At 35.6% G+C, this 25218-nt stretch overlaps 2 protein-coding genes across 3 annotated transcripts in view; one reads left to right on the top strand and one right to left on the bottom strand.

Moving 5' to 3' along the window:
• The window catches only part of LOC104663918 (sodium channel protein type 3 subunit alpha), a 117027-nt gene that overhangs the window by 48687 nt on the left and 43122 nt on the right, over nt 1-25218 (bottom strand). The window contains exons 10-15 of the mRNA XM_030916853.1: nt 19479-19620; nt 18205-18411; nt 9789-10079; nt 3916-4116; nt 2593-2725; nt 999-1237 (exon numbers count right to left, since the gene is read on the bottom strand). Coding sequence (XP_030772713.1) covers nt 999-1237; nt 2593-2725; nt 3916-4116; nt 9789-10079; nt 18205-18411; nt 19479-19620 — 1213 coding nt within the window. The remainder of the gene's footprint in view (nt 1-998; nt 1238-2592; nt 2726-3915; nt 4117-9788; nt 10080-18204; nt 18412-19478; nt 19621-25218) is intronic.
• Nucleotides 15459-16769, top strand: LOC104663917 (succinate dehydrogenase cytochrome b560 subunit, mitochondrial). 2 transcript variants are annotated; one of them, XM_030916852.1, is made up of 2 exons: nt 15475-15734; nt 15899-16112. In XM_030916852.1, exons 1-2 carry the CDS (start codon nt 15496-15498, stop codon nt 16110-16112), a joined length of 453 nt encoding a protein of 150 aa, XP_030772712.1. In that variant the 5' UTR covers nt 15475-15495. The 2 variants fall into 2 exon arrangements, with proteins under 2 accessions (XP_010363610.1, XP_030772712.1); XM_010365308.2 differs by having other exon boundaries at nt 15459-16769.

The following is a 25218-nucleotide window of genomic DNA, read 5'->3' as shown; positions in this document are numbered from 1 at the left end:
GCAATTGCTCCTCCACCCATGATTCCTCAGGACTGCCATGTTTTTAACACGATACCACCCTCTGCCAAGGCTGATTAAATCAGAGGTGAGCATCTGACCCAAATTATGCCGAAGTTCTATCAGGAGTCTTTGGAATGAGACTCAAAAAGAGATTCAGGCTTTTTCCAGTGTAGAGGTTGTAAGACGTAAAATCAGTGAGCTCTTACTAAACATTTGCTGACCTAAAGACAAATGATGCAGTGAACTTGCAGGCCATGTCTAAGCCCTTGATGAAAACTGTTCCTGAAGTCAGACTGCAATACTGCCCTTTATTTAGTTTGTTAGTCTACCTTTTCCCTCCATTCCAGTTTTCCCACTACCCCTTGCCCCAAGTTTGTTTGAGTTAGTACAGCACAAGGTCTTGATTAATAATATATTAAACCCTTTTCTTACTTGTTCACCCATTTTGATCAGCATACACAGACACAGATGCATGCTCAGTAATTTGAACCAGGGGTATGGCTAAATCACAAATGCACATTTAGCAACTATTTATTTTCTTGTATGAATATCACTGAAGCTTTTTATTAGGTAGTTAACTTGAAACAATGATGTTCTTTTTTTAAATATACATCAATCTTTGGGTCATCCCTTCAATGGACATGATTTTTTTAGAGGCTGTGTGGGTTAAAACCACATGTTTGTGGAGCCAGGATAAGATCTCCTGGTTTATCTGGACCCACATTTCCAGCAAGAACAACTGTAAAGATTTTGAGACGTTTACAACTGGTAAGACACCACGATCAATCAGCACAGACATTGGCCTAAACAATCAGCATTCATACCAGTTGAGTTTTAGGCTCTATTGCTGAGATTCCCTGTAATATTCCTTAGATATTTCTTTCTATGAGGAAAGAGGATACAATTTTTGGGTTCAGCACAGCACAAATGGATCTTTCCCTTTGGTCTACGTCTCCCACCTCTGCCAAAGTAATTAAGTAAACTTCAAAAGTACTTACCAGGTTTCCTACAGTCAATACACTACTGAATTGCTCGGTCATAGGGTAGTGCTCCATGGCCATAAAGAGGGTATTTAAGACTATGCAAATAGTGATGGCAAGATCAACAAATGGATCCATAACAATTAAATTCACAAGATGTTTTACTTTTAACCATACATCACAGCAGTCCCAGATCAAGAACACATTGGCAAATCTATACCAGCATGGTGGACATTTCTGTCTAGATTCTTCAAGTTCTGGAGGGACAATAAAGAGGAAGAGTAGTAAATAACAACAAAAATGAGTTATTATTGCCAGTAGATTTTACATCATTTAACAAAATTGATGCTTATATTTGAAAATAGAAATTCATATTACTTAAGAAACTTAAGAAGACAATCCCATTAAATATTTTCAGAAAATACTAATTAAAATGTCATATAGATTGACTTTTTTCTTTTAAATACAGAAAATAAGCACTTTGAATTTAATATTTTGCTTTAAAATCACTAGGTTATGATTGATTAAATTGCTGTATTCTCTTTGTCAAAACAGAATTTTAAATAAGCATTACACAACTATTAAAATTTTAAATAATTATGGTTTCTTCTGAAAGTACCTTTTTAAAAACATTGTCTAAAGTTGTGATCCCTTATGTATGTGATAACATTTATGAACTATTCTCTCCTCTCATAGTTTCCATATCAACATTAATCTTGCACGCAATGAGAATGTAGTATGCCCTTCTTTTTAGTGTACATTCAGACTCAAATCTACTTTTGTGGTTTGTACATATCTTTTAGAATTTTAGCATCATGTATTTAAAATATTACTTGAAATTTTAATGGATGAAGCCTGTTACAAAATAATTATTATGTGACTGTATATCTAATACACCAAGAAGACATGATACAAAATGTAATTGATGTTTTTTAAAGAACATATGTTAGAATTGACATACAATTGATCTAAAAAGGGCAGTACTAATATATTCTCTCTCCAGACTTCACGGAGTGAGGACTGTGTGAAGTATGAACAAGTTTAGTGTGTAAATAGTTGCTGCCCATTCCTGTATGTCAAAATCAATGAACATATCTGTCCATGGTCCTTTGGAGGAATGTAATGGTTGTTGTGTATGTAGAAGATGGAAGAGAGACCCTTTTGTGGGATCTCTCTTGGAGTGGAGGACAGGTTTTGATTTGTCCAACTCATTCAAGCACTCCCACAACCCTATCAACACCTCCATGCCTGAAGAACAGAGTAAAGCCTGAAAGAAATGTTTCCTTATGCTTCTATATACCAAGACTTAGAAAGGGGGAAGAGTATACTCTATTTGCATATGAGTAACATAACATAAGAAGAAATCCTCATTGATATAATATCAAGTGGTGAAATATCACTCTACAAGCAAGGTAAGGACCCAACTCAAAAAGAAATAAGGCCAATATTAGTTTTTGTAATCAATGTGGTAATATACTCCATATATCACATTCTTAGGTCTAGTATATAGTTTTGATCTGGGTAACAGACTTCAGTAACTCTATGAAAAGAAGGAATAGTTCACAAAGCACATAATCACAGAAAGTTGACTGTTCCATGACCTGCTTCTTACCTTCCATTGTGTTGGTCAGAATGCTGGCTATGCTCATGGCTCTTTGCCTTCCAGAGGAATCCTCCAGCACCTCCATTGAAATCTGGTAAGAACTTAACCTTCTCTTTCTGACTTCCGTTTCAGTGGTGGTGCCCTGCAAACCAAATACTGATGGCTCAAACCACTCTTTCCAATAAGTAATACAACACCACATAGCATTTCTTTGGTAAATCATGCGACATGCAATTTTTCCAGTTAAGAATTTTCAAGGAATAAAATACTGAATTATTGTTAAGTTATAAACAGTTTTTTTTTTTTTAATAAAAGTTATCACAGGTAGTACTATTTAAGAGGAATTCACCAGTGGATGCAGTTGTATAACACAATTATATTACAGAAATATTTTAATTAACCTGTCACAATTTTCAAGGAAATTTGTTGTAAACATGCTAAAATCATTTATTCTTTTATTTCATTTAGGTGAAAATTATTTTTATCTTCTATCATTGATTAATAATCAGATCAATCCCCCCCAATAAATACTATGATTATATAGTCTCAAGGCTGAATTATTTTCTCTGAGGCTATATTGACTATATTGACATATGTGGGCCAATTTTTTCCATGCACAAACACAGATGTACAATGAAATGTGTGTGCTTTCCTGAAATTTCTTTAATTATTTCTATATCTCTTCCTATTAAAAAACAACTCATTTTAGAGTCATTTTAAAATAGCACTGTAAATATTGACAGTTGTATGAAACTGCCCATTATCAACAAATTGGTTATAATATTTAATTTTAAGAATATGAATTTTCCAGAATATGAATAGATAATTTTACAATTCTTGGTGATTATGCATCTTACAGATTTGATGGTGAAAATGTCCATTATTTGTCTTGGTAGGTCTACCAAATTTGCAGATAGGTTTTTCATAGCAGACTCTAAAAACTGGGCCCTTTTAACCTAAAGCCATGGTCCCTTACAATTAATTCCCATACAACAAAAACTAATGCTCCCGTACAATTCAATAGATTCTCAATATTCTATTGCTTTCCCTTTGATTAATCATGTATTATTTTTACCAATTTTTCATTTTGAGGAAGCAGGACGGTATAACAGCCTAAACTGTCCAGGCTTTGATTATTGCAAATTGGTGAATAATGTCAGTGGCAGCTAGGTCATCTATTATCACCTCTGGGAGAAGTTGTCCAGTAGGTGACGTTAGAGCTGAAGGTCCACCCACCAAGGAAACCACACCATTGCAATCCACAGTGCTGTGCATCTTCCCATTTGCTGGAAGCCCTGGCACCATCCTGGATGACATACTGGCCTGACTAACGTTACTGTTGCGTCGCTCTCCATGTCTGTGCGGCACAAACAGTGAGTCTCTCCTGCTTTCGCTGTCTTCAAATGTGCTGTGTTCGTCATCAGCAAAGTCATTTTCAGATCCAACATCCTTTGCCCGACCTCTGAAACTGAAAATGCTTGTTTTGCTATTGCGCCTTGGGGAAAACAGGGAGCCACGGATACTCAACAGAGACTGCGGAGAAAGCAAAAAGGAATGGGATGGGGGTGGGGGGAGAACAGAATTATTTGATAAAAATAAAAGTATTAATATTAAAAGATCTATGTTCTTTAGAGTTAGTATAGTCTTGCTCTTAAACATGGATTATCAAATTTATAGAGGACACATATATTTTAATACTTTTATTAAAAAGCAAATTTAAGTAAAAGAGTGTTTTTCTGACTAACAATACTGATTTGCAATATACTAAGTATGCAACCACTTCATTTAGTCTTCACTTCAGGTGGATTGGGTTATCATAATGCTATAGGTTAGGGACCAGATGCTGAAAAGGCTAAATGATTACTTTTGATGGGAGTGGTGGTTAAACAAATAATAAGTAGCTTCTACTTCTTAATGCTGTAATCTGAAGGGCATGCAACCTGGAGAATAAGTTTTGGCTCAAGTGAGAATGTTGGCTCAAATTTAAAATATTTATTTCAAATGTTGCATTGTAGCCAGTATTTCACTTCAGGATAATTATTTTTAATAAAAAAAAAAACTATTTTTCCATTCCCTTCTTTTGAATTCTGAAAGAAAATTAGTTTACTCTTTGTCTGAAATGGTTTGTCTCTACTCACATGGGAATAGAAGTCACAAAACTTACCTACAATGTTGTCTTCCAAATTTGCTAACAGTTTCCCAAATGGCAACCAATGATTCACCTTATTTGAGAGACTACATGTCATAGCAAACACAACAGAGAGGATTCCTAAACTGCTACATAAATTACTCTTCTTGTGTAAAATATAACACTGGCTTATAAAAGCAAGACATATAACATGACTTCACCAGCGGGTGGTGTAAAAAACAGCGTATACTTCTGATTTTACTTTAACTGTATTGAAAAGAAAGAGACAATTCAAAACGTTTTGTATTACAGCAATTCCAAAGTAAGTTAAGCGAACTGTTTCCTAGTACCAGAAAATGAGGATTTAGCTTGAAGTTCCCTCTTGCACATTTTGAAAGGATTTTAAACTAGCAACCCCAAATAATTCTGTGTGTATTCTAGTCTTGCAGATAGTTTTCAAAAACATCTCTATCCAGTCTGCAGAATATTTGTTTTCTCCCCTCATCACGAACAATGGCATTCCTCCTCGCTCTCTCATTCCCTTTCCTACTTCTTTTCACACCCAGGGTAATATACATACATACATATACATATACATATGTCAGCAGCAAACATTCCTGGATATTCTCTTTCTTCTAAGCTTTAGTGTAAAACCAAATAAAATGATTTTAGTGGAAAACACAGAAAAGGCAGACTCTGTCAAACTTATTTTTGGTTCCTCTGCCTAATTAGGTCATGCTGATTTTCATAGGCCCCATTTTTAGCTTTATTTTTATGGCTTTTCCCAGACTGCAAAGCACCAGAATAATCTTTGTAGTCCTCTGTCTCAGTGATATTTTGGAAGGATATTATTCACTACAAAGTGCTCTGTTCCTTTGGATTTGGTTAGATTCTCCACAGGAACTGTTGGTTGTCCAGCTTATCCATCAGAGGGTGTGTCTATGTGATACTCAATTCCTGTAGCAGATTTGTCTACCGAAGGGCAGACAGTAGAGTGATTTTACAGCAAAGTGGTCAAGAGATTAGATCATGTGAAGATATCAATTCATCCCCTATTAATAAAGAATGCTAATGCTTTTCATTTCCTCAGACTCTATTTAAGTGATCAATATAATAACAGTTATATCCTGAACTCGTGTTTTTATTGTTGTTGTTGTCATTGTTTTGAGGCAGAGTCTCGCTCTGTTGCCCAGGCTGAAGTGCAGTGGTGTAATCTCGGCTCACTGCAATCTCCACCTCTCAGGTTCAAGTTATTCTCCTACCTTACCCTCCTGAGTTGTTGGGACTAGAGGTGCCTGCCACCACACCTGGCTAATTTTTGTATTTTTAATAGAGACAGGGTTTCACCATGATGGTCAAGTTGTCCTCGAACTCCTGACCTCAGGTGATCTGCCTGCCCTGGCCTCCCAAAGCCCTGGGATTAGAGGCCTGAGCCACCAGGCCCAGCCCAGAACTAGTGTTTTGAAACATTTGAGTGTATGTGAATCACTCTGAGAGTTAAAAATATATATTTTTAGGTCCCAGATTTTTGGAATATGGATTCAGCAAGTAGCAGGTAGGACTCTGGAATGTGAATTTTCTTGACACATTCCAGGTGATTCTAATACAGGGTGGACCTCATCCTACACTCAGAGAAATACTAACTTGGTCTTACATTAATCCCTAGGATGGCTGGTAATCACCTCAATACACCTATGTTCTGAAACTGTCTCTGAAAACTGAAAATCGGTCTACACAATATTGGTTGGGAGTATGTGGTATGTGTGTGCATCCATTATGTATCTGGGACATGCCTTTAATTTGGATATTTTTATGTCAGGTATTTTCAAAGGCGTTCCAGATCTCTGAATTTATTCGAAACTTCTATTCACTCTTTGGAATGTACAATAATGGGTGTGAGCGCAGCTTTCAAGGCAACAGAGACGGAAAAAGAAGATAACAGAAATAGCATTCGGAGAAAATAAACCAAAAATAACACACTGGAAGATGCAGCAGAGTGGAGGGAATACCCACAGATGTAGCAACATTTTCTGTAGGGAAAACCAGCTTTAATGTTTTAAGGAGTGAAAGGCCATCTTTCTTTGCCTCAGGCATGTCAAAACATATTTCCCAGGTATCTTTTTCATCTTGTTCCCAGAAGATAAATGTAGACTGTTTCTTAATTTTAGTAACAAAAGGGAAAATAGAAGAAGTTAGGTCTATAAGACACAATCATGCAGGTAGGCTTTGGATTCAAAGTGGGTTGGGAAAAGTCAAGATGGAAAAAGATGCCGGGAATTTTAAGATGTTCTAGTGGGAATAAGGAAAGTGAATATTTGTTGGAAGTACTTAGCATTTTGAGGCTTCATTTTATACTTTTAAATACTTCTTTATTTTGTACTACTAACATATATAATCTGCTTAAAAATAAAATAATGTAATAAACAAAATAACATTTGTAATTTATGTGAATAGAAGACAGGGTACCCACAATTTATGGCCTCTCTGCTTTGACATTTTCAGAAGATATATTTGATTTGAGCAGTATTTACTGTCTATCTTATGTTTCCTGTCCCCACCACCTTCACTGATTCTCTTTCTACCAGATTCCTTTTCTGTTTACAGAATCAGAAACTGTAAACTGTTTATGGTATATTTCTGCTTGTTAGTTGTGTTAATGCTTTTAGCCTGTCTTTACTAGGATATGCAAATTTAAAACTAATAGATTATTTCTTTCACTTTTGAAATTACCTATCTATCCATCTGTCTTCTATTTACAAATATAAAATGAACGACATCTACCATATGTATGTACTATTTCCGATTTTAGTATTAAAACATTGGCCATCAGCTAACCTCCCTGCTCTTGCCTGTCTGGGGTTTACTCAGCTCTGGCAAACCAAGTCTACCAGTTGCTCCTAAAGCACTCCAGGCATACTACCATGTCAGGGTTTTGCACTTCCTCTATCATCAGCTTAGAACACTGTTCCATAAGATAGCCTCTTCCTTTGCCTCCTCCAAATCTTTCCCAAAATGTCTAAACAGTGAGGTCATTGTAAACCACCCTATTTAAAATTTTACTTCCAATTATGGCTCGTGTTCCTTTTTTCCTCCTTACTTTTTTTTCCTTAACATTTGTTACCTTCTAACGCAGTCTATAACTTATTTATGTTGTTTATTGTCTGTCTCCTTGGGAATAAATTTCCATGAGGTCAGTGAATTGAGTCTCTTTTGTTCTTTGAGGTATTTTCAGCATCTTGAATTATGCTTGCCACATAGTTGGTGATCAATGAATATTTGTTGATTGGACTGAATGAACTAATCTGCAAACTTTTATTTGAGCAAAATGATGAAACAATAAAGGAAATAATACTGCTATCAAACTGCGTACATACATTTGTGAGTAATTGAAACTACTCAAAAGTTTTGTTTCCCTCATTTGAAATTCATTCATTAATTTTAACTTAATAAGAGACTTATTCTTTATCACACAGATTTTCTATATATTGCTTAGTCCCGTAAAACTCTTTAATGTAGGTATTCTTACTTTATTTTACAGAAATTTTACAAAGTACAAGTGACTTGACCAAGGTCACAGAATTAGTTTGGAGTTGAGATATGAACACGAAAGTTTGTGTTCACTATAGCATCATTATGCTATAGTCTCATCTACTCTTAATTCTAATAACTCCTAATAGTTTTAAGAATTCCAAAATATCAAGGGTGACTGTTTAAGAAAAAAACATCTGATCTGAGAAACCAAGTTGCCCTCCAGAGCTTCAAGTTAATTCCAAATGTGTTATACTGATTTGATAATATATTTTATATTTGTATTACACAAGATAGTAATAGTTGAATTTCTTGATATTGATATTGTCTTAAATAAATGGCTTTTATCTTAAAACTCTTTGTGCATTCATGTCCATTTTGTTCTAATATGAGAATACAAGTTTTAAGTTATTGATATAGTCTACTTTTTTCTTTAAAAATATTTGTTTACATATTAAACATAGATTATAAAACATTCACTGAGAACTTGCATATTACCTTTTCTCCCAACCAAAAGTAAATACTATGTTGAATTTTGTGTTTATTACTTCTGTTTTTTTAGAAATTTCTTTCTTTATGAAAAATATATCATACCTCTTGGTTGATTTGCAGTTTTTGATTAAATTAATCTTATATATTATCTCTCAAAGCATTATTTTTAGGGTATAATTCTGATTCAAGATTGTTATGATTAGAAGCATTTGCAATTCATAGCACATGAAATTCTAATGGTGCCAAATAGTGTTCAAAGCCATAATTGTACTTATCACAGATTTTGTAACTAATTATTCTTTACATGAGACATATGTAAACAATACATTAACTTACTAATCCATAAAACTTACTAAACAACAAATAATTGAAACTAATTTTTACTCTTTTATTTAAAACTATGCTGAAGAACTAGGTAGTTGGCATTAAATCAGAGCACAAAATAGACTACCTTTGATGCTATTCTCTTCAAGAACATTTAGGTCATAATTTCATTCTAATGTACCATGGCATGACCCTATGCAAGCAAAATGGAGACTCACCATAGTCCAGTTCTCATATCAAAGGATAAAGATAAAACCCAAAGAACATTTCTTTTCAAAATTTATGTGTGTGTTACAATCACAGCTTTGGATACCAAAGGCAGAAACTCATTCTCAAAGAAAATAAGTTTATCTGGGGTCTCAAAGTGGAAAATGTAAACAAGAGATTCCCAAACTCTCACTGAAAAGCGTAGGTTGTGTGTGTATATACACACACATATATATACACACACACACATACAGGTTGATATATATAGGTTATATCTCTATATATTATATATATGATATCAATAAATCTATATATATCAGTCTCGAAATGGTGAACATTTTATGAACGGTTTAATAAAAATCCCTTTGAAGACAGTCTATGATAAGAATTTAAATAACTCTATTAAATGTTAGTTCCCCATCCCTCACTGAAGTCAGATAGCACAAAAGTGTACTAAAACAAAATACAACAACGAAAAAGCAATAGCAATGACAAAGAAACCAGAGCACTTAGTCGAAAATCATACCTGATGAGGGGAGCAGAATTTCTTGTCACTGGTCAGTCTGTTTCCATCCATGGAGAAAAGGAAGCTGCTTCTTTTGACACTGTCTTCAGATTCGGATTTAGGAAAGCTGTCTCTCTCTCCTTTATTGTTTCCTTCACGGTGCTCCCTCTGTCTTCTTTTCTTCCTTCGGTTCCTCCATTCTTTAGCACTTTTGGAGCTTAACTTTGATGCTTCTGAAGAACTTTCCAACAACTCGCCTAACCCACCTATTCCACTGAAATCTCTTGAAGCAGCGGATGCTGCCGCAACTGCCTGTCGTAAAACAAAGTCAGGCACTGTTTAGAACACAGAGCTTTGAAAACAGTGGAGTATGGTTAAAATATTGCCATTTAAGACTCATTAACTATAAGTGAAAAGTCTGTTCTTCTAGTCCTTTTATTTTGTCTCACCACAAGAGTTTACTTAACAACAACCCTTACATTTTAAATCATATAAAGCACTATGCTAGTGTATGTATTAAAGCAAGAAAAATATGGTTTTGCCTATCTTCTGGATTGTCTTTTTTTGGGGGCGGAGGGGACAACTGTTCTCTCCATAGTATCTTCTATACTTTAAAAAGCAAATGTTTTCTTAGTGGTGGTTGCTCATTTAACTACTATTCTGATTCCATCTGTAAAATGTTTCCTCCTGTGTGCACTTGTGAGCAACTGAGTAGTAATTTTTTTTCTCTCTAAATCCAGTACAAAAGACTGTTTCTTTTCTTTTTTGTGAACGCAAAACATTTAAAGTGCGTACTATTTTACCTCCAGATGGAAGTAGGGGAATGTATTAGCTAGTTTATCCTCTTCCTTCATTTGAATTACATTTAGGACTGTAGTTCACATCTCTGTGGTCATATTACTCCCAGAAAATTTATTATGTATCACTTTAAGCATTTTAAATGTTCATAAATCATTTAATATTATAAATAATAACAAATGATTAACATAGCAACACATAAATTCATTCAAAGGGTTATGAGAACTGCTTCAAATATTTTCTTTCCATATTGCAGCACTAAGTATTCTTAAGCACTTTGAATTTCTATACCTACTAATGAAACACAGTCAGCTCTGAGGTGAAACATGGAAAATAGTATTTTTAGACTGGACATGATCTAACAGTGACATACAGAGGATATGAAACAATATGGTGAGCATCAGAGCTGAGTTCTCATTAAGCATATAACTATTTGAAAATGTAACCACAGAAGTGGAAATGATTAAATTATGACAATATCGGTTAAACTTTTTACATATGTCATCACTAAATACAAACAACTCTAACTTATCTACTATATTGTTTATCTTTCCCACCAACTATAGGCTGGATAGAAATTGTATCACTGTATGCTCAGCGACTGGTATGTCACCTGACATAAATAGGGCTCGGTAAATAATTGGTGAATAAAGATCTAAAAATGTATTTTGCTATCAATTTTCTCAGACACTGGGGTGGGGGTGGGGGAAGAACAAGACATACTTAGCCTTGACTTTTCAAGACATCATGAAAGACTGGCATAACAGTCTGTATAACAACATATTTTAGGAAGAAATGGAGATAAAACCTATTTATAATACTGTGACATCACTTTGTGCTTTATGTTTCATCTTTCTTAAAAAGAAGCAAGCCCTGCTAAGTAGTTTTCAGTTTTAAACTTTATGTTAACTAAAATTTAAAAGAGATTTTAAATCTAAAATTACTATGCTGCAAATTCTCTAGGATTACAATGATCTCAGGGAGGGAAACTTAGTACTAAACATGATTTTAAATTTATGTGTTTGACCAAGCAACACACAAAATGTAACAGATATTTATTTATATTAAGCACTATATTCATAATGAAAACTCAGATATAAGACTTGATATAAGATAATGCCCAGCATTTAAATGAAACACTAATTCAGAATTTAGATATTTATAAAATTTTATATAGTCACATAGCCAGATTTTTAATCAAATTATTGATCATCAGTATCACTTTTAATATAATTCATGACATAAAATGAGAAATATTAAGTACATTTTATAACTCTGACTGTATACGCAAAATAAAGTGAAAAATCTGTAGCAAGTTAAATATAGTTACATAATGATTGATACATATGATGTACATAATATACACCATTTGTTGAAACAGTGAATATATATATACACACATACCCCTTCTTATCCAAATAAAGTCCTTAATTCTCTTTTCCATTTTATATAGGCACAAACACACAACACGCAGTGTTAATCATTTATTGACTTGTTTGTCCCTGGAAACAAAGGAAGTGGTGGTCATAGTTCCTCACTATAATCCTAAAGCTTATGTTCATTTAAATCACTTCCACATATATATATATATTTTTAGATGGGGTCTCACTCTGTTGCCCAGGCTGAAGTGCAATGGCGTGATCTTGGCTCACTGCAACCTCCATCTCTCGGGTTCAAGCAATTCTCCTGCCGCAGCCTCCTGAACAGCTAGGATTACAGGCATGAGCCACCATGCCTGGCTAATTTTTGTATTTTTAGCGGAGACAGGGTTTCACCATGTTGGCCAGGCTGATCTCAAACTCCTGGCCTCAAGTGACCCACCCACCTCAGCCTCCCAAAGTGCTGGGATTACAGGTGTGAGCCACCGCACCTGGCCCCAAACTTTGTTTTGCATAAGATGTTATTTCCCTATCTATTCTGGGTAACAGTTCAAATATTTCAAAACCAAAACAGATTTCTAAGGCAACAAAGGTAACCTCTGACACATTTTCTGTGTCACTCATCAACTCAAATTTGTCACTTGTTCCACTTCCAGTGATTTGCCAATTCCCTCAAAGGCAGATGTTTCCTGTCATCTCTCATTTCTGTGTACCTGTTTATACCCAACTCTGTGATTCTACCAATGTCCTGCATATTAGAATAATAGTGTTACTTTCACAGCCAACTTACTGAATTCCTCTTTTAACAAATAAGAAATTTCACTTAGTATTTACTCAGGAAATAACATTGTCTTATAACATTTTAGTGTGATTCAAAATAGGCTCTGTAACTCACTGTATCTGTGTGTCCATAAAAATATAACCACATAACTAATACTTCATTCATTTTACACATGTAATCCAGTTAAAATCCCATTCAAAGCTACAAGACATTATACCTATTTCTGTTCTACCCCAATTATATTAGATTTCTTAAGAGCTACTATTTTGAATTTTGTTCTAGAGCTTACTCCCAAATTTTTTCCTATATATAGACTGCTATGGGGTATACTAAGCTGGGCAGTATTAGGCACTTAAATATCACAATTTAAATGCCAAACACAATTAGAATGATCTAGGACAAAACATTGATTTCTTTGCAGGGTTTGTGTTTCTCCACGTTATTTTCTCATGCCTATACAATGACTAGCCCTAGGTGCCCCTCAACCAATAATAAGGAAAGATGGAAGTGATGCTAGCCTTCATGAAGTCATTGGCTAGATAGTAAGTTTTGAAGACTCGTAAGTGGTTAGTGAGACTTAAGCTACACTGCAGCATAAATGATCTCATAGGTGCACTAATTCTCTCTCTTTGCCTACAATTTCCTCCTGGATTCAACATTGATAATTTACTTGTCATCATTACCTGTGTTGTCAATAAGGAACTAAAATGGATTTGGCACTGTGCTACTCCAATCAGTACTATACTTTACCTTGGATAAATTTAAATTTTGTATGTATGAAGCTAAAGCTGAATCAAATTGTGATGTTTTTGTCACTAAAATTCAGTAACTGACTACTAGGTTAATAGAACTGATGTTTTTTAGCCGAACTCATCATAATATAGGTTCTTTAAACTTCTACTAGACATAGCGCATGTTTATTTCTAAGTTCAGAAAGACTATACTCTTTTAATTGATGCCATATTTTACCCTAAAATGGCTGCATTTTAAAATAACTCATTTCCGTACTGTATTATCTGTGTAGCATTTTCAAGCACATTAATTTGTCTGCTTTTATTAATGATAATAGAAAAACCCAGTGCTTTAAAATACAACCATATGCAATTTATGATTATTATTTCCTATAACATTTATTTAAAATCATGAAATAAAGTATTTGCCCTGTAAATAGCTATTTTATTTTATTATCTTATAAATGTGTTTTATTTATAGCGATATAGAATAAAACTCTTCAATAATTCAAATGTAGAACTTTCTGGCAAGCATGAGGTATATTTTTAAATATTTTCAAGTTTCACCAAATTTGTTTAGAGTTTTCTGTATAAAATCAATAAGGTATATCCACATTACTACTTTGTACCCAATGGTAAGACGAAAGTGGCCAAGCCAGCATGTTCACCCAAAGCTAAGTTTATGGTTGAGCTCAGTAATTCACTAAGAAATTCATTTCTGTATCTCCATTTCACCAAAAAAATGCCTTGAGAAAGGACCTAATGCTATTTGTTGTGGATCTTCAAAGTAACTCAAAGTTGTTAAAAACTTAAATTTTGAATATACCAATTTCTAGTATATACTGTCATCCAAAGAACACTTCAAATATGTGGAGCCATTCATCTGAGAAAAAAAAAAAATCCTCAAAAAAGCCAGTGCATAAAAACAAAATTGGATTTCTGCTTCTGGCCAAAATGGAGTAACAGAGACGAGATTTACTCTCTTCTGAAGCAACCAATAAAACAGACAAAATATGTGTTACAGTGGTTTTGAAGACACTGGACATCAGATCAGAATGTTTTAAGATATTGGAAAACGGAAAAGCAAGCAAGCCAGCTCTATGCTTTTCTTAGTTTATGGTCTGGAACTTCCAGACTATGATGTAGAGAGGAAGTATCTCTGCAGACTTCATGAATGGATGAGATGAAGCTGAATCTAGGAAAATCAGGGTGGCTATATAGTTCACAGAACAGGGTACAACAGGGGTGACAGTTGAGCAGAGAGAGAACTCTAGGGATCTCAGTTTCCCCTTGAGTACTGAGAAGATTATTCACCAAGCATGTGTCTTAGAAAACTACCTGAGGCTGAGGATTAGAGGGAACGCCACCCAGCAATCACACTGTGCCAGAACCGTGTCTGTTCCTATACTGGCAAACACTTCGTTTTAAATGGGCATTGGGTAGTGTATTAGGAAGGGTCTTGATTCACTAGTGAGGAATAATTAGTCTGAGAATAAATGGTATTCTGGTCCTGTCTATTTTCAAAGGTTTAAAGATACAAAAGGATCAAACTGTGCATAAACGACATAACTATATCCCAGATTGACAGTGTCTGGAATTCAACTGAAGATTGTCAGAAACATAAAACTGCAGAAATATATGACCCATAATAAAGAGAAAAATTAATCAAAACTGACCAAGAACTGACACAGATGTTCAAATTAGCAGACAGGAAACTTCAACAGTTGTTGTAGCTGTATTGTGTATGCTCACAATATTAATTAGAGATATATGAAATATAAAAAAGACCCAGATCAAGCTTGTAGAGATGAAAACTACAATGTTTCAGATGACAAATATACTGGATAAAATTAGCGGCAGATTAAATGTGCAAAAGAAAAGATAATTGACTTGAAGACAACGATAGAAATCATTAAAACTGCAAATGACAAATGGAGTTTAAAACTCATAGAGAACTACAAAGGACATAAAACAGCCAAAAAACAGCTTTGAAAAAAAAAAAAAAAAAAAAAGAACTTCCGTCCAGACCGGAACCCAAGATGGCTGCGCTCTTGCTGAGACATGTTGGTCGTCATTGCCTCCGAACCCACTTTAGCCCTCAACTCTGTATCAGAAATGCTGTTCCTTTGGGAACCACGGCCAAAGAAGAGATGGAGCGGTTCTGGAATAAGAATATAGGTTCAAACCGTCCTGTATCTCCCCACATCACTATCTATAGTTGGTCTCTTCCCATGGCGATGTCCATCTGCCACCGTGGCACTGGTATTGCTTTGAGTGCAGGGGTCTCTCTTTTTGGCATGTCGGCCCTGTTACTCCCTGGGAACTTTGAGTCTTATTTGGAACTCGTGAAGTCCCTGTGTCTGGGGCCAGCACTGATCCACACAGCTAAGTTTGCACTCGTCTTCCCTCTCATGTATCATACCTGGAATGGGATCCGACACTTGATGTGGGATCTAGGAAAAGGCCTGAAGATTCCCCAGCTCTACCAGTCTGGAGTGGTTGTCCTGGTTCTTACTGTGTTGTCTTCTATGGGGCTGGCAGCCATGTGAAGAACGGAGGTTCCCAGCATCATCTTCCTACACCTTATTACATTTATCCATCTTTCTGTTTTTCATTCTTATCTCCAGCCTGGGAAAAGTTCTCCTTACTTGTTTAGATCCTTTTGTATTTTCAGATCCCCTTGGAGCAGTAGAGTACCTTGTAGACCATAATAGTGGAAAAGGGTCTAATTTTCCCCTTGTTTCTAAAGATGGGGTGGCTGCAAAAACTCCCCTTTTTTGCCCACAGCTTGCCAACTCTGGAAGCAGTTATTCTGTCTCCATATTGGGCTTTGATTTGTGCTGAGGGTCAGCTTTTGGCTCCTTCCTGAGACAGTGGAAACAATGCCAGCTCTGTGGCTTCTGCCCTGGGGACTGGGGGTGAGGCTTTGGGTGCCACTGCCTGTGGGTTGCTGGCTTAAAGGACAATTCTGTTCATTGGTGAGAGCCCAGGCCATTAACACCTACGCAGTGTTATTGAAAGAAGAGAGGTGGGGGTGGAGGGGAATTAGTCTGTCCCAGTTAGAGGGAGATAAAGAGGGCTAGTTAGTTCTTGGAGCAGCTGCTTTTGAGGAGAAAATATATAGCTTTTGACACAAGAAGAAGATCCAGAAAATTATTGAACATATTAATGGTTATTTCTTTTTCTTGGATTTCCAGAAAAGCCTCTTAATTTTATGCTTTCTCATCGAAGTCATGTACCCTTTTTTCTGAAACCGAATTAAAATACTCATTTAAAAAAAAAAAAAAAAGAAAAAAAGAAAAAAAAAAAAGAACAAAAAGTTGGGGACCTACACTATCTTATTTCAAGACTCATGATAAAAGGTACAGTAATTAAGAGAGTGTGGTGCTGGTATAAAAATGACAAATAACTGAACAGAATAGAATTCAGAAATAGACACACTCACCTATGGACAACTAATAATTGACAGAAGTTCAAAGGCAATGCAGTGGAGAATGAATGTTTTGTTTATATGCAGTTGGAATAATTAGATACTCATATTTTTTAAAAAGTCAATCTCAACATATCACTCATATGTTATACAAAAGTTAATTTAAAATGGGTTATTGACCTAAATTTAAAGCATAAAACTAACTTTAGAAGAAAACTTAGAAGAAAATACTTGTGGTGTTGACTTGGCAAAAGTTTCTTCCATCCAAAAGAATGATTTAAACAAAAAAGCTAAGAAATAGTACACTGGATAAACTGCACTTTAAATATTTGAGAAGCATATATGTGAAAGGACTTATATCCCAAAGAGTCAAAGAACACTCAAAACTCAATAATACAAAATCAAACAACCTAACTAAAAAAAGGAGGGGATTAAAGATTTGAACAACCGCTTCATAAAAGAAGCTATACAGATGGAAAATAAGAACAGAAAAAGATGCTTATCATTAGTAATTAGGAAAATGAAAATCAAAACTGCAATGACATACTTATTAGAATGGCTAAAATTACAAAGACTGGCCATAGCAAATGTTGGCACAAATATTGAGAAATTATAATTCTAACTGGCATGAATAGGGTTTTTACTATATCTTTGCAAGAGTCTTCACCTTTCAGTATATGGATATTTTTTTCTGTCTTTTAAGGCAGTACTGTGTTTCCATCTCTTCTCCTCAGCACATTAATACCCCATTCACTATACCCCTAGCTCACACAGACTTTAATATTGATAAAAATCTCAAGTTGGCATCTAATTTTAGACACCTTCCTGATATCCTGATGTGGGCTATAGCAAACACCTTTTTAAAATTTTTTGTTACAGAAATCCCAAAGAATTGTTAAGCATAGGTATATATAAAGTTTTCTTGTCAACCTTTAAAATCAATTAACTTCAGAACAAAATCTCAAATGTCATAATTAGGGGTGAATCACTAATTATTGGAAATATCAGTTTTACTTCTTTTCTAAATTAAACAAAAAATTAAATTCCCCTCTTAGGTTCCATGAGACAATTCCATAGTAAACCTTATCCCTAATGTATTTTCTACCCACTGGCTGATTTCTTTATATACTGTGTCTAAAAAGTTTATTCAACTTTAACTTCATAAACAAGTCCATATGTGAATATTTTTCTTTTTCTAATGACAACGCCTGTATATAAAATGAAAAGGCAGTACGAATCTACCCTCTATAGTATAACACTATTTCTACTTAGAAACTAATAATAATAATGATAAATCTTTGCTTTTATCACTCAGTACCTGAGCTTCTTCCTGTTGCTTTTTAAGCTGTTCGAGCATCTGCTGAAATTCAGCCTCTTTTTGTTCTGCTTCTTCCAGTGTGGCCTGATTCTGTTCCTCATAGGCCATGGCCACCACAGCCAGGATCAAATTCACCAAATAAAATGAGCCCAAGAAAATGACCAGGACAAAAAATATCATGTATGTTTTCCCAGCAGCACGTAATGTCTAGGAGAAACGGGGGATAATTCCATCAGTATTTTAGTATAATGTCCCCAAATAAATATCTGGTTACCACAGTTAGATAGTCAGCACACTAATTCTCTTTTTAGTACCCAGTTTCTTTTCACCAAGAGTTTTTTGGTATTGATATGCTCAACACACAAAATTAAGAATCAGATTATTTGAGGCTTGACTGCAGTCTCGTTTGATATAAATACATTTTAAATTCATATATAGTGGATATATATGTGAACCCCACTATAATGCTTTTATTAGAGCTCATATGCAGAGCAATAATATGACAAGTGAGAGCACTGAACCTTTAAATCCTTTCACTGGGATTTCATTTGCATTGCAGTCTATTCTCCATATCATCAATAGATGACTTTTGCTTCCCTCCTCTTCTAGTCTCAGTTAATAGCTAGAGCTTTCATTTGAAATTTACACATCAGCATCATTGATTTTTAAAATATTTTAACGTGTTATTTATATACCTACAACTGGATTATCAGTTCCTCAGAGTCATGAACATCATTTGCATCCCCATAGTTCCTAGTAGAATGCCTTTCACATGAAAAAAGTTCTCAGTGTACATATGTAGGTACCGACTCAATGAGCAATTAGGATTCTTGGCACACTTGCTTTGTACTGGACCCTTCTCTGTGTTCCAGAGTGTTATAAGCAGGTCCCTTCCTTTCCCTTTCCCTTTCCCTTTCCTTTTCTTTTTTTGAGATCGGGTCTTACTCTGTCATCCAGGCTGGAGTGCAGTGATATGATCTCGACTCATTGCAACATCCTCTTCCTGGGCTTGGGTGATCCTCCCACCTCAGCCTCCCATGTCGCTGGGACTACAGGTGTGCACCACCATGCCGGGCTAATTTTTGTATTTTGGTAGAGATGGGGTTTTGCCATGTTGTTCAGGCTGGTCTCAAATTCCTGGACTCAAGTGATCCATCCGCCTCTACTTCCCAAAGTGCTGGGATTACAGGCATGAGCCACCACACCCAGCCTATGCTTTTCATTTCATATATGTCCATAAAAGTAAATGTTATGCATGCTCATTTGGACCTTACCAACTGGTAAAGATTCTCCCAGTAGTCTTGGGTCATAAGTCGAAATAGAGACAGGAAAGCCCAGCTAAAGGTGTCAAAGCTTGTGTAGCCATAGTTGGGGTTTCGACCAGCCTTCACGCAGATATATCCTTCTGGACACTGGCTATAAGAGAGATAAACGGAGGTAGGGTCAGTATAGAAATTACAGCAATTTCAATTGATTTGACTTATAGGAATTTTCAAAACTGAAAGTTGCTATCTGTGACGAATTATCTTGCTTTCATTTCCAGAACACTTTAGGTGATTGCTCACCATGAAACTTACCAGACGACATTCACTAGGAAGACCAATAGAAAATTTAGATGCAAAGAAATATTTACAGACATTTAGAATGGCAGAGAGCTAGCAACCACACACTTTTGGCTCTGACATCACCATATTTCTACTCTTTACAAAGTGGCAAGAAATAATAGTTAAAAATTAAAAGCCAGAAAAAAGCCAAAGAGTGGCAAATCAATTAACCATTTCAATAGCTGGTTTTATAGAATTTTCTAAAATACAGTTAATATTTATAACAATTTTGTATTTACAGAAAAAGTATGAAGATAGTACAGGCCTTATACATTCCATGCCATTTTCAATATTGATATATTGTTATATTGATATATTGTTATTATTTAATTGAGACGGGATCTTGCTATGCTGCCCAGGCTGGTCTCAAACTTCTGGGCTCAAGCAGTCTCCCACATTGGCCTCCTGAAGTACTGGGATTAGAGGTGCGAGCCACTGCATTCAGCCTTAATACATTATTACCTAAAGTTACTGTTTTATTCAGATTTCCTCAGTTTTTTTCTTTTCTTTTTCTTTTTCTTTTTTCTTTTTCTTTTTCTTTTCTTTTTTCTTTTTTTTTTTGAGATGGAATCTCGCTCTGTCACCCAGGCTGGAGTGTAGGAGCGTGATTTCGGCTCACTGCAAGCTCCGCCTCTTGGGTTCACGCCACTCTCCTGCCTCAGCCTCCTCAGGAGCTGGGACTACAGGCACCCGCCACCATGCCAGGCTAATTTTTGCATTTTTAGTAGAGACGGGGTTTCACAGTGTTAGCCAGGATGGTCTCGATCTCCTGACCTCGTGATCCACCCGCCTTGGCCTCCCAAAGTGCTGGGATTACAGGCATGAGCCACTGCGCCCAACCCTCAGTTTTTTTCTGAATGTCCTTTTTTGGTTCCAGGATCCCATTCGGGATACACATTCCATTTAGTAGTTATGTCTTTGTAGGCTCCTCTTGGCTGTGACAATCTCTCAGACTTCCCTTGTTTTTGATGACCACAACAGTTTTGAGGATTACTAGTCAGATATTTTGTAGAATGCCCTTCAATTGGGATTTGTCTAATGTTTGTCTCATGATTATATTTAGGTTATGGATTTGTGGGTGGAAGACTACAGAGGTAAAACGTCACTATCATCACATCATATCATGCCAAGGGTACATACTTATCACTATGACTTATCACTGTTGATGTTAACTTTCACCACTCACATTGAGGTAGTGTTTTCTTCCTTTTCCATATGTACTCTTTGAAATAAAGTCACTGTGTACAGACCACATTTAAGGAACCTTCAGTATATACTTAAGTATATCTTAAGTATATACGAAAATTATTTGAAATTATTCTGCACAGGATATTTGTCCATTATTCATAATTTGTTTGATTATTCAATCATTTCAATTAACATGTAGTCATGGAGATTCGTTTTATATTTTGGATTAAACTCAATGATATTTCATTTATTTTCTTGTTCAAATTGCTTCATCTTTGGCCATTGGAAGCTCTTTCAGTTGACATCTGTAACAGTTTGACATACCCCATGGTTGTGGGTTGCATTGTTTGTTTATTTTTTAACACTTTCTTACTTTCAAGCACTATCAGATGCTCCAGGCCGATCTTTTATAATTTCTTCCCCAGTGCTAGAATCAATCATTTCTCCAAGGAGCACTAGTTCTTTTTATTGGAAAATGGTATTAGAAACCAAGATCTGGGTGCTAGTTGTGTTTGTTGCTACTGGGGTGTCATTGCTTCTAGGACGTCTCAGCTGACAGAACAAGGAGACATATATGTTTATAATTGCTCAATACTGGTACACATGCACAGTGGTTTCAGGATTGTTAATCTATACTACCATTGGAAACAACTTTATCAACTAGAGTATTGTTCCTTCTACCTTCAGTCTTACAAACCTCACTCATTTCCAAAGTTATTTAGGTTAGCATGTTATTACCCCACCACCTTCAGTGAGGTTGTTTCATATTTTGCAATACATTTATATATTTTTGTCACATACTCTATTTCTTCCTGGGATCCCCAAACCTCACAAAAGATTTCTTTTAATTCGTATACATTAAGATTCACTCTTTGTGTTATAAAGGTCTATGAGTTTTAACAAATGCATTATGTTTCATATTCACCACTATAGAATCTTAGAGAACAGGTTCTCACCCTAAAAAAATATCCCCTTTGCTTTACGTAGATAATCCCTCACCATGAACCCCTGGCAAGCACTATTTTCTTATCATCTCTATTGTTTTGTGTTTTCTAGAATGTCAGATAATTGAAATCATACAGTATGTAGCTTTTTCAGGTTGGCTTTTTCTCACTTAGAAATATGCATTTAACGTCTCAAAAAAAAAAAGAAATATGCATTTAACACTCATTAATACCTGTTTGTATCTTGATAGCTCATTTCTTTTTAATCACTAAATAATATTTTATTGTATGGGCATAACAATTTATTTATCTATACAACTCTTGAAGGACATCTTGGTTGCTTCTGGTTTGGGGTCATTATGAATACAGCTGCTATAAATATTCACATGCAGGTTTTTTGTGAAGACATACGTTTTCAAATTGGTCAGCTAAATACCTAGTAGTGCAGCTGTTGGATCATATAGTAAGACTATGTTTATTTTGTAAGAAACTGCCAAACTCTCTTCCAAGGCGGTTGTCTAGTTTTGCATTCCCATCTGCAATAAGCAAGAGTTCCTGTTATTCTGCATCCTCATCAGATGTTGGTATTGCCAAATACATTTTTCAGTTATTCTAACAAATGTTAGAATAACTGATTTTTGTTTTAGTTTGCAATATTCTCTAATGACAAATAATGTTGAGCACCTTTTTACCTCCTTAATAGCCACCTGTACTATATACTCATGTAGGGTATCTGTTCAGAACTTTTGCCAGTTTTAAGTTGGGTCATTTGTTTTCTTATTGTTGAGTTTTAAGAGTTCTTTAGATATTCTGGACACTGGTTCATTGTTTAGTTTAGTTTTGTTTTGTTTTGTTTTGTTTTGAGACAGGGTACAATTCTGTTGCCTAGGCTCTAGTGCAGTGGTCTGATCACGGCTCACTGCAGCCTCGACCTCCCAGGCTCAAGTAATCCTTCTGCCTCAGCCTCCTGAGTAGCTGGTACCACAGGTACACTACACCATGCCTGGCTAATTTTTTTATTTTTTGTAGAAACAGTGTCTCCCTATGCTTCCCAGGCCAGTCTCAAACTCTTGGGCTCAGATGATCTACCCCCTCAGCTTCCCAAAGTGCTGAATTACAGGCATGAGCTACTGCACCTGGTCCCAGTCATTTTTTTTTTTTTAATATTAGATATGTGCTTTGCAAATATTGTCTCCCAGTTGGTGGTTTGTCTTTTCATTATCTTAAGAATGTCTTTGTAGAACAGAGGCTTTTACTTTTAATAAAATACAAATCATTTATTTCTTTAATGGAATGTGCCACTTAAATACAAAATGATTTTGTATTTAAAACTCATCACCAATGGCCAGGCGCAGTGGCTCATGCCTATAATCTCAGCACTTTGGGAGGCCGAGGCAGGTGAATCATTTGAGATCAGGCTCCCACTGATTCTACATTATGGTGAGTTGTACAATTATTTCATTATATATTACAATATACTAATAATAGAAATAAAGTACACAATAAATGTAACGTGCTTGAATCGTCCTGAAATCATTCCCCACCACCACCCTTGGTCCGTGGAAAAATTGTTTTCCACAAAATAGTCACTGGTGCCAAAAAGGCTGGGGACTGCTGATGTGAATTACTTAAGCCATAATAGGTATTCATTAAAGGGAATCGATTATTATGGTTTAATAGGAATAAAGTATGCATTAACCAAATTTATCCAAAATTTTATCTGGGCTTTTATGTTAATCATCATCATAATAAATAATAGTCAATAGGCAATAAATTCTTTTTTTAGAGAGAGAGTGTGTGTCTGTTATTTTTTTTTATTTATTAAAAAAATTTTTTTTGAGATAGGGTCTCACTTTGTCATCCAGGCTGGAGTGCAGTGGTGCCATCTCAGCTCACTGCTACCTCCATCTTTCACATTTAAGAGATTATTTTGCCTCATCCTCCAGAGTAACTGAGATTACAGGTGTGCATCACCACACCCAGCTAATTTTTGTGTTTTGTAGGAGATACGGGGTTTTGCTATGTTGGCCAGGCTGGTCTAGATCTTCTGGCCTCAAGTAATCCCCCTGCCTCTGCCTTGCAAAGTGCTGGGATTACAGGTGTGAGCCACCGCTCCTGGCTGTTTTTCAGAGACAGCCTGTCACCTAGGCTGGAGTGCAGTGGTGTGATCATAGCTCACAGTGGCTTGGAATTCCTGGGCTCAAGCAATCCTCCTACTTTAGCCCCCTGAGAAGTTAGGACTACACGTGTGCATGACAATGCCTGGCTAGGTTTTTCTTTTCTTCTTCTTTTCTTTTCTTTCTTTCTTTTTTTTTTTTTTTTTTTTTTTTTTTTTTTTTTTTTTTTTTTTTTTTTTTTTTGTAGAGGTAGGGTCTTGCTTTGTTGCTTAGGCTGGTACATACAATAAAGTCTTACAACTGGCTATGTGCTAGTTCAAATACTTTATGTGTATTGTGTAATTAATCATCACAACTGTTAAAGGGACAGAATATTACTCTCTCCATTTTAACAATGAGTAACTAAGGTACAGAGTGCTTAGGACACTTTTCCAAGGTCAAAGAGCTTACAAATGGTGGAGTTAGGATTTGAACCCAGGTATACATGAAGTGTAGAACCTATGCTCTTACCCACTACATTCACATAATAAAGGTTAGGAAAACTGCCAAGAAAAAAATATTCCCCAAAGCTCTATTTATATGACTTGTATATATTTTCATTAACTCTCTTAGATTTTTATGGCTTCACCAGTTTCCCTTTTTAAAGGATGACTCAAAATATATTTAAGTTCCATGTCCTAAGAGTCACTTACTATTGCCATCTCTCGGCTCTTAAAAAATTCCCTATTTTGATTTAAAATTAACTTACAATACTCTTAGGAAAATATTTAAGGGTTAGAGACTAAGAGCATGACTAAGATATTACAGCATCTCTTATTGCAAAATGTGGCCTAAAATAACTATTCATTATGTAGACTCAAACTTGGACATGCCTTTGGCACACATGCAACCTTGGCTTCTTCGTATACAGAAATTCATGCTCTTTCAAGAATGCTAAATATTTCAAAGCACTTCCCCAAGTGTGCTTGCACCCTGAAGACCACATTATAGTCTAGATCTTTTCCAGTTACAACAAAACTCATCCCATTGATACATATGTACACCAATAAAAAGGGACCCATCTTGTGTTCCTTCCTGTGTTTCGTAACAGCTCTGATGGATGCACAGCAAAGACAGACTCTGGGCCTTCACACACTGGAGCATCAGTTTAAGAACATCTTA

Source organism: Rhinopithecus roxellana, chromosome 14 (assembly GCF_007565055.1).
Source record: "Rhinopithecus roxellana isolate Shanxi Qingling chromosome 14, ASM756505v1, whole genome shotgun sequence".
Classification (NCBI taxonomy): Eukaryota; Metazoa; Chordata; class Mammalia; order Primates; family Cercopithecidae; genus Rhinopithecus; species Rhinopithecus roxellana.
This window is presented reverse-complemented; position numbering and strand designations above follow the sequence as displayed.

Coding starts and splice junctions, on each gene's coding strand:
- LOC104663917 (XM_010365308.2), top strand. CDS start 15,496: ATGGCTGCGCTCTTGCTGAGACATGTTGGTCGTCATTGCCTCCGAACC.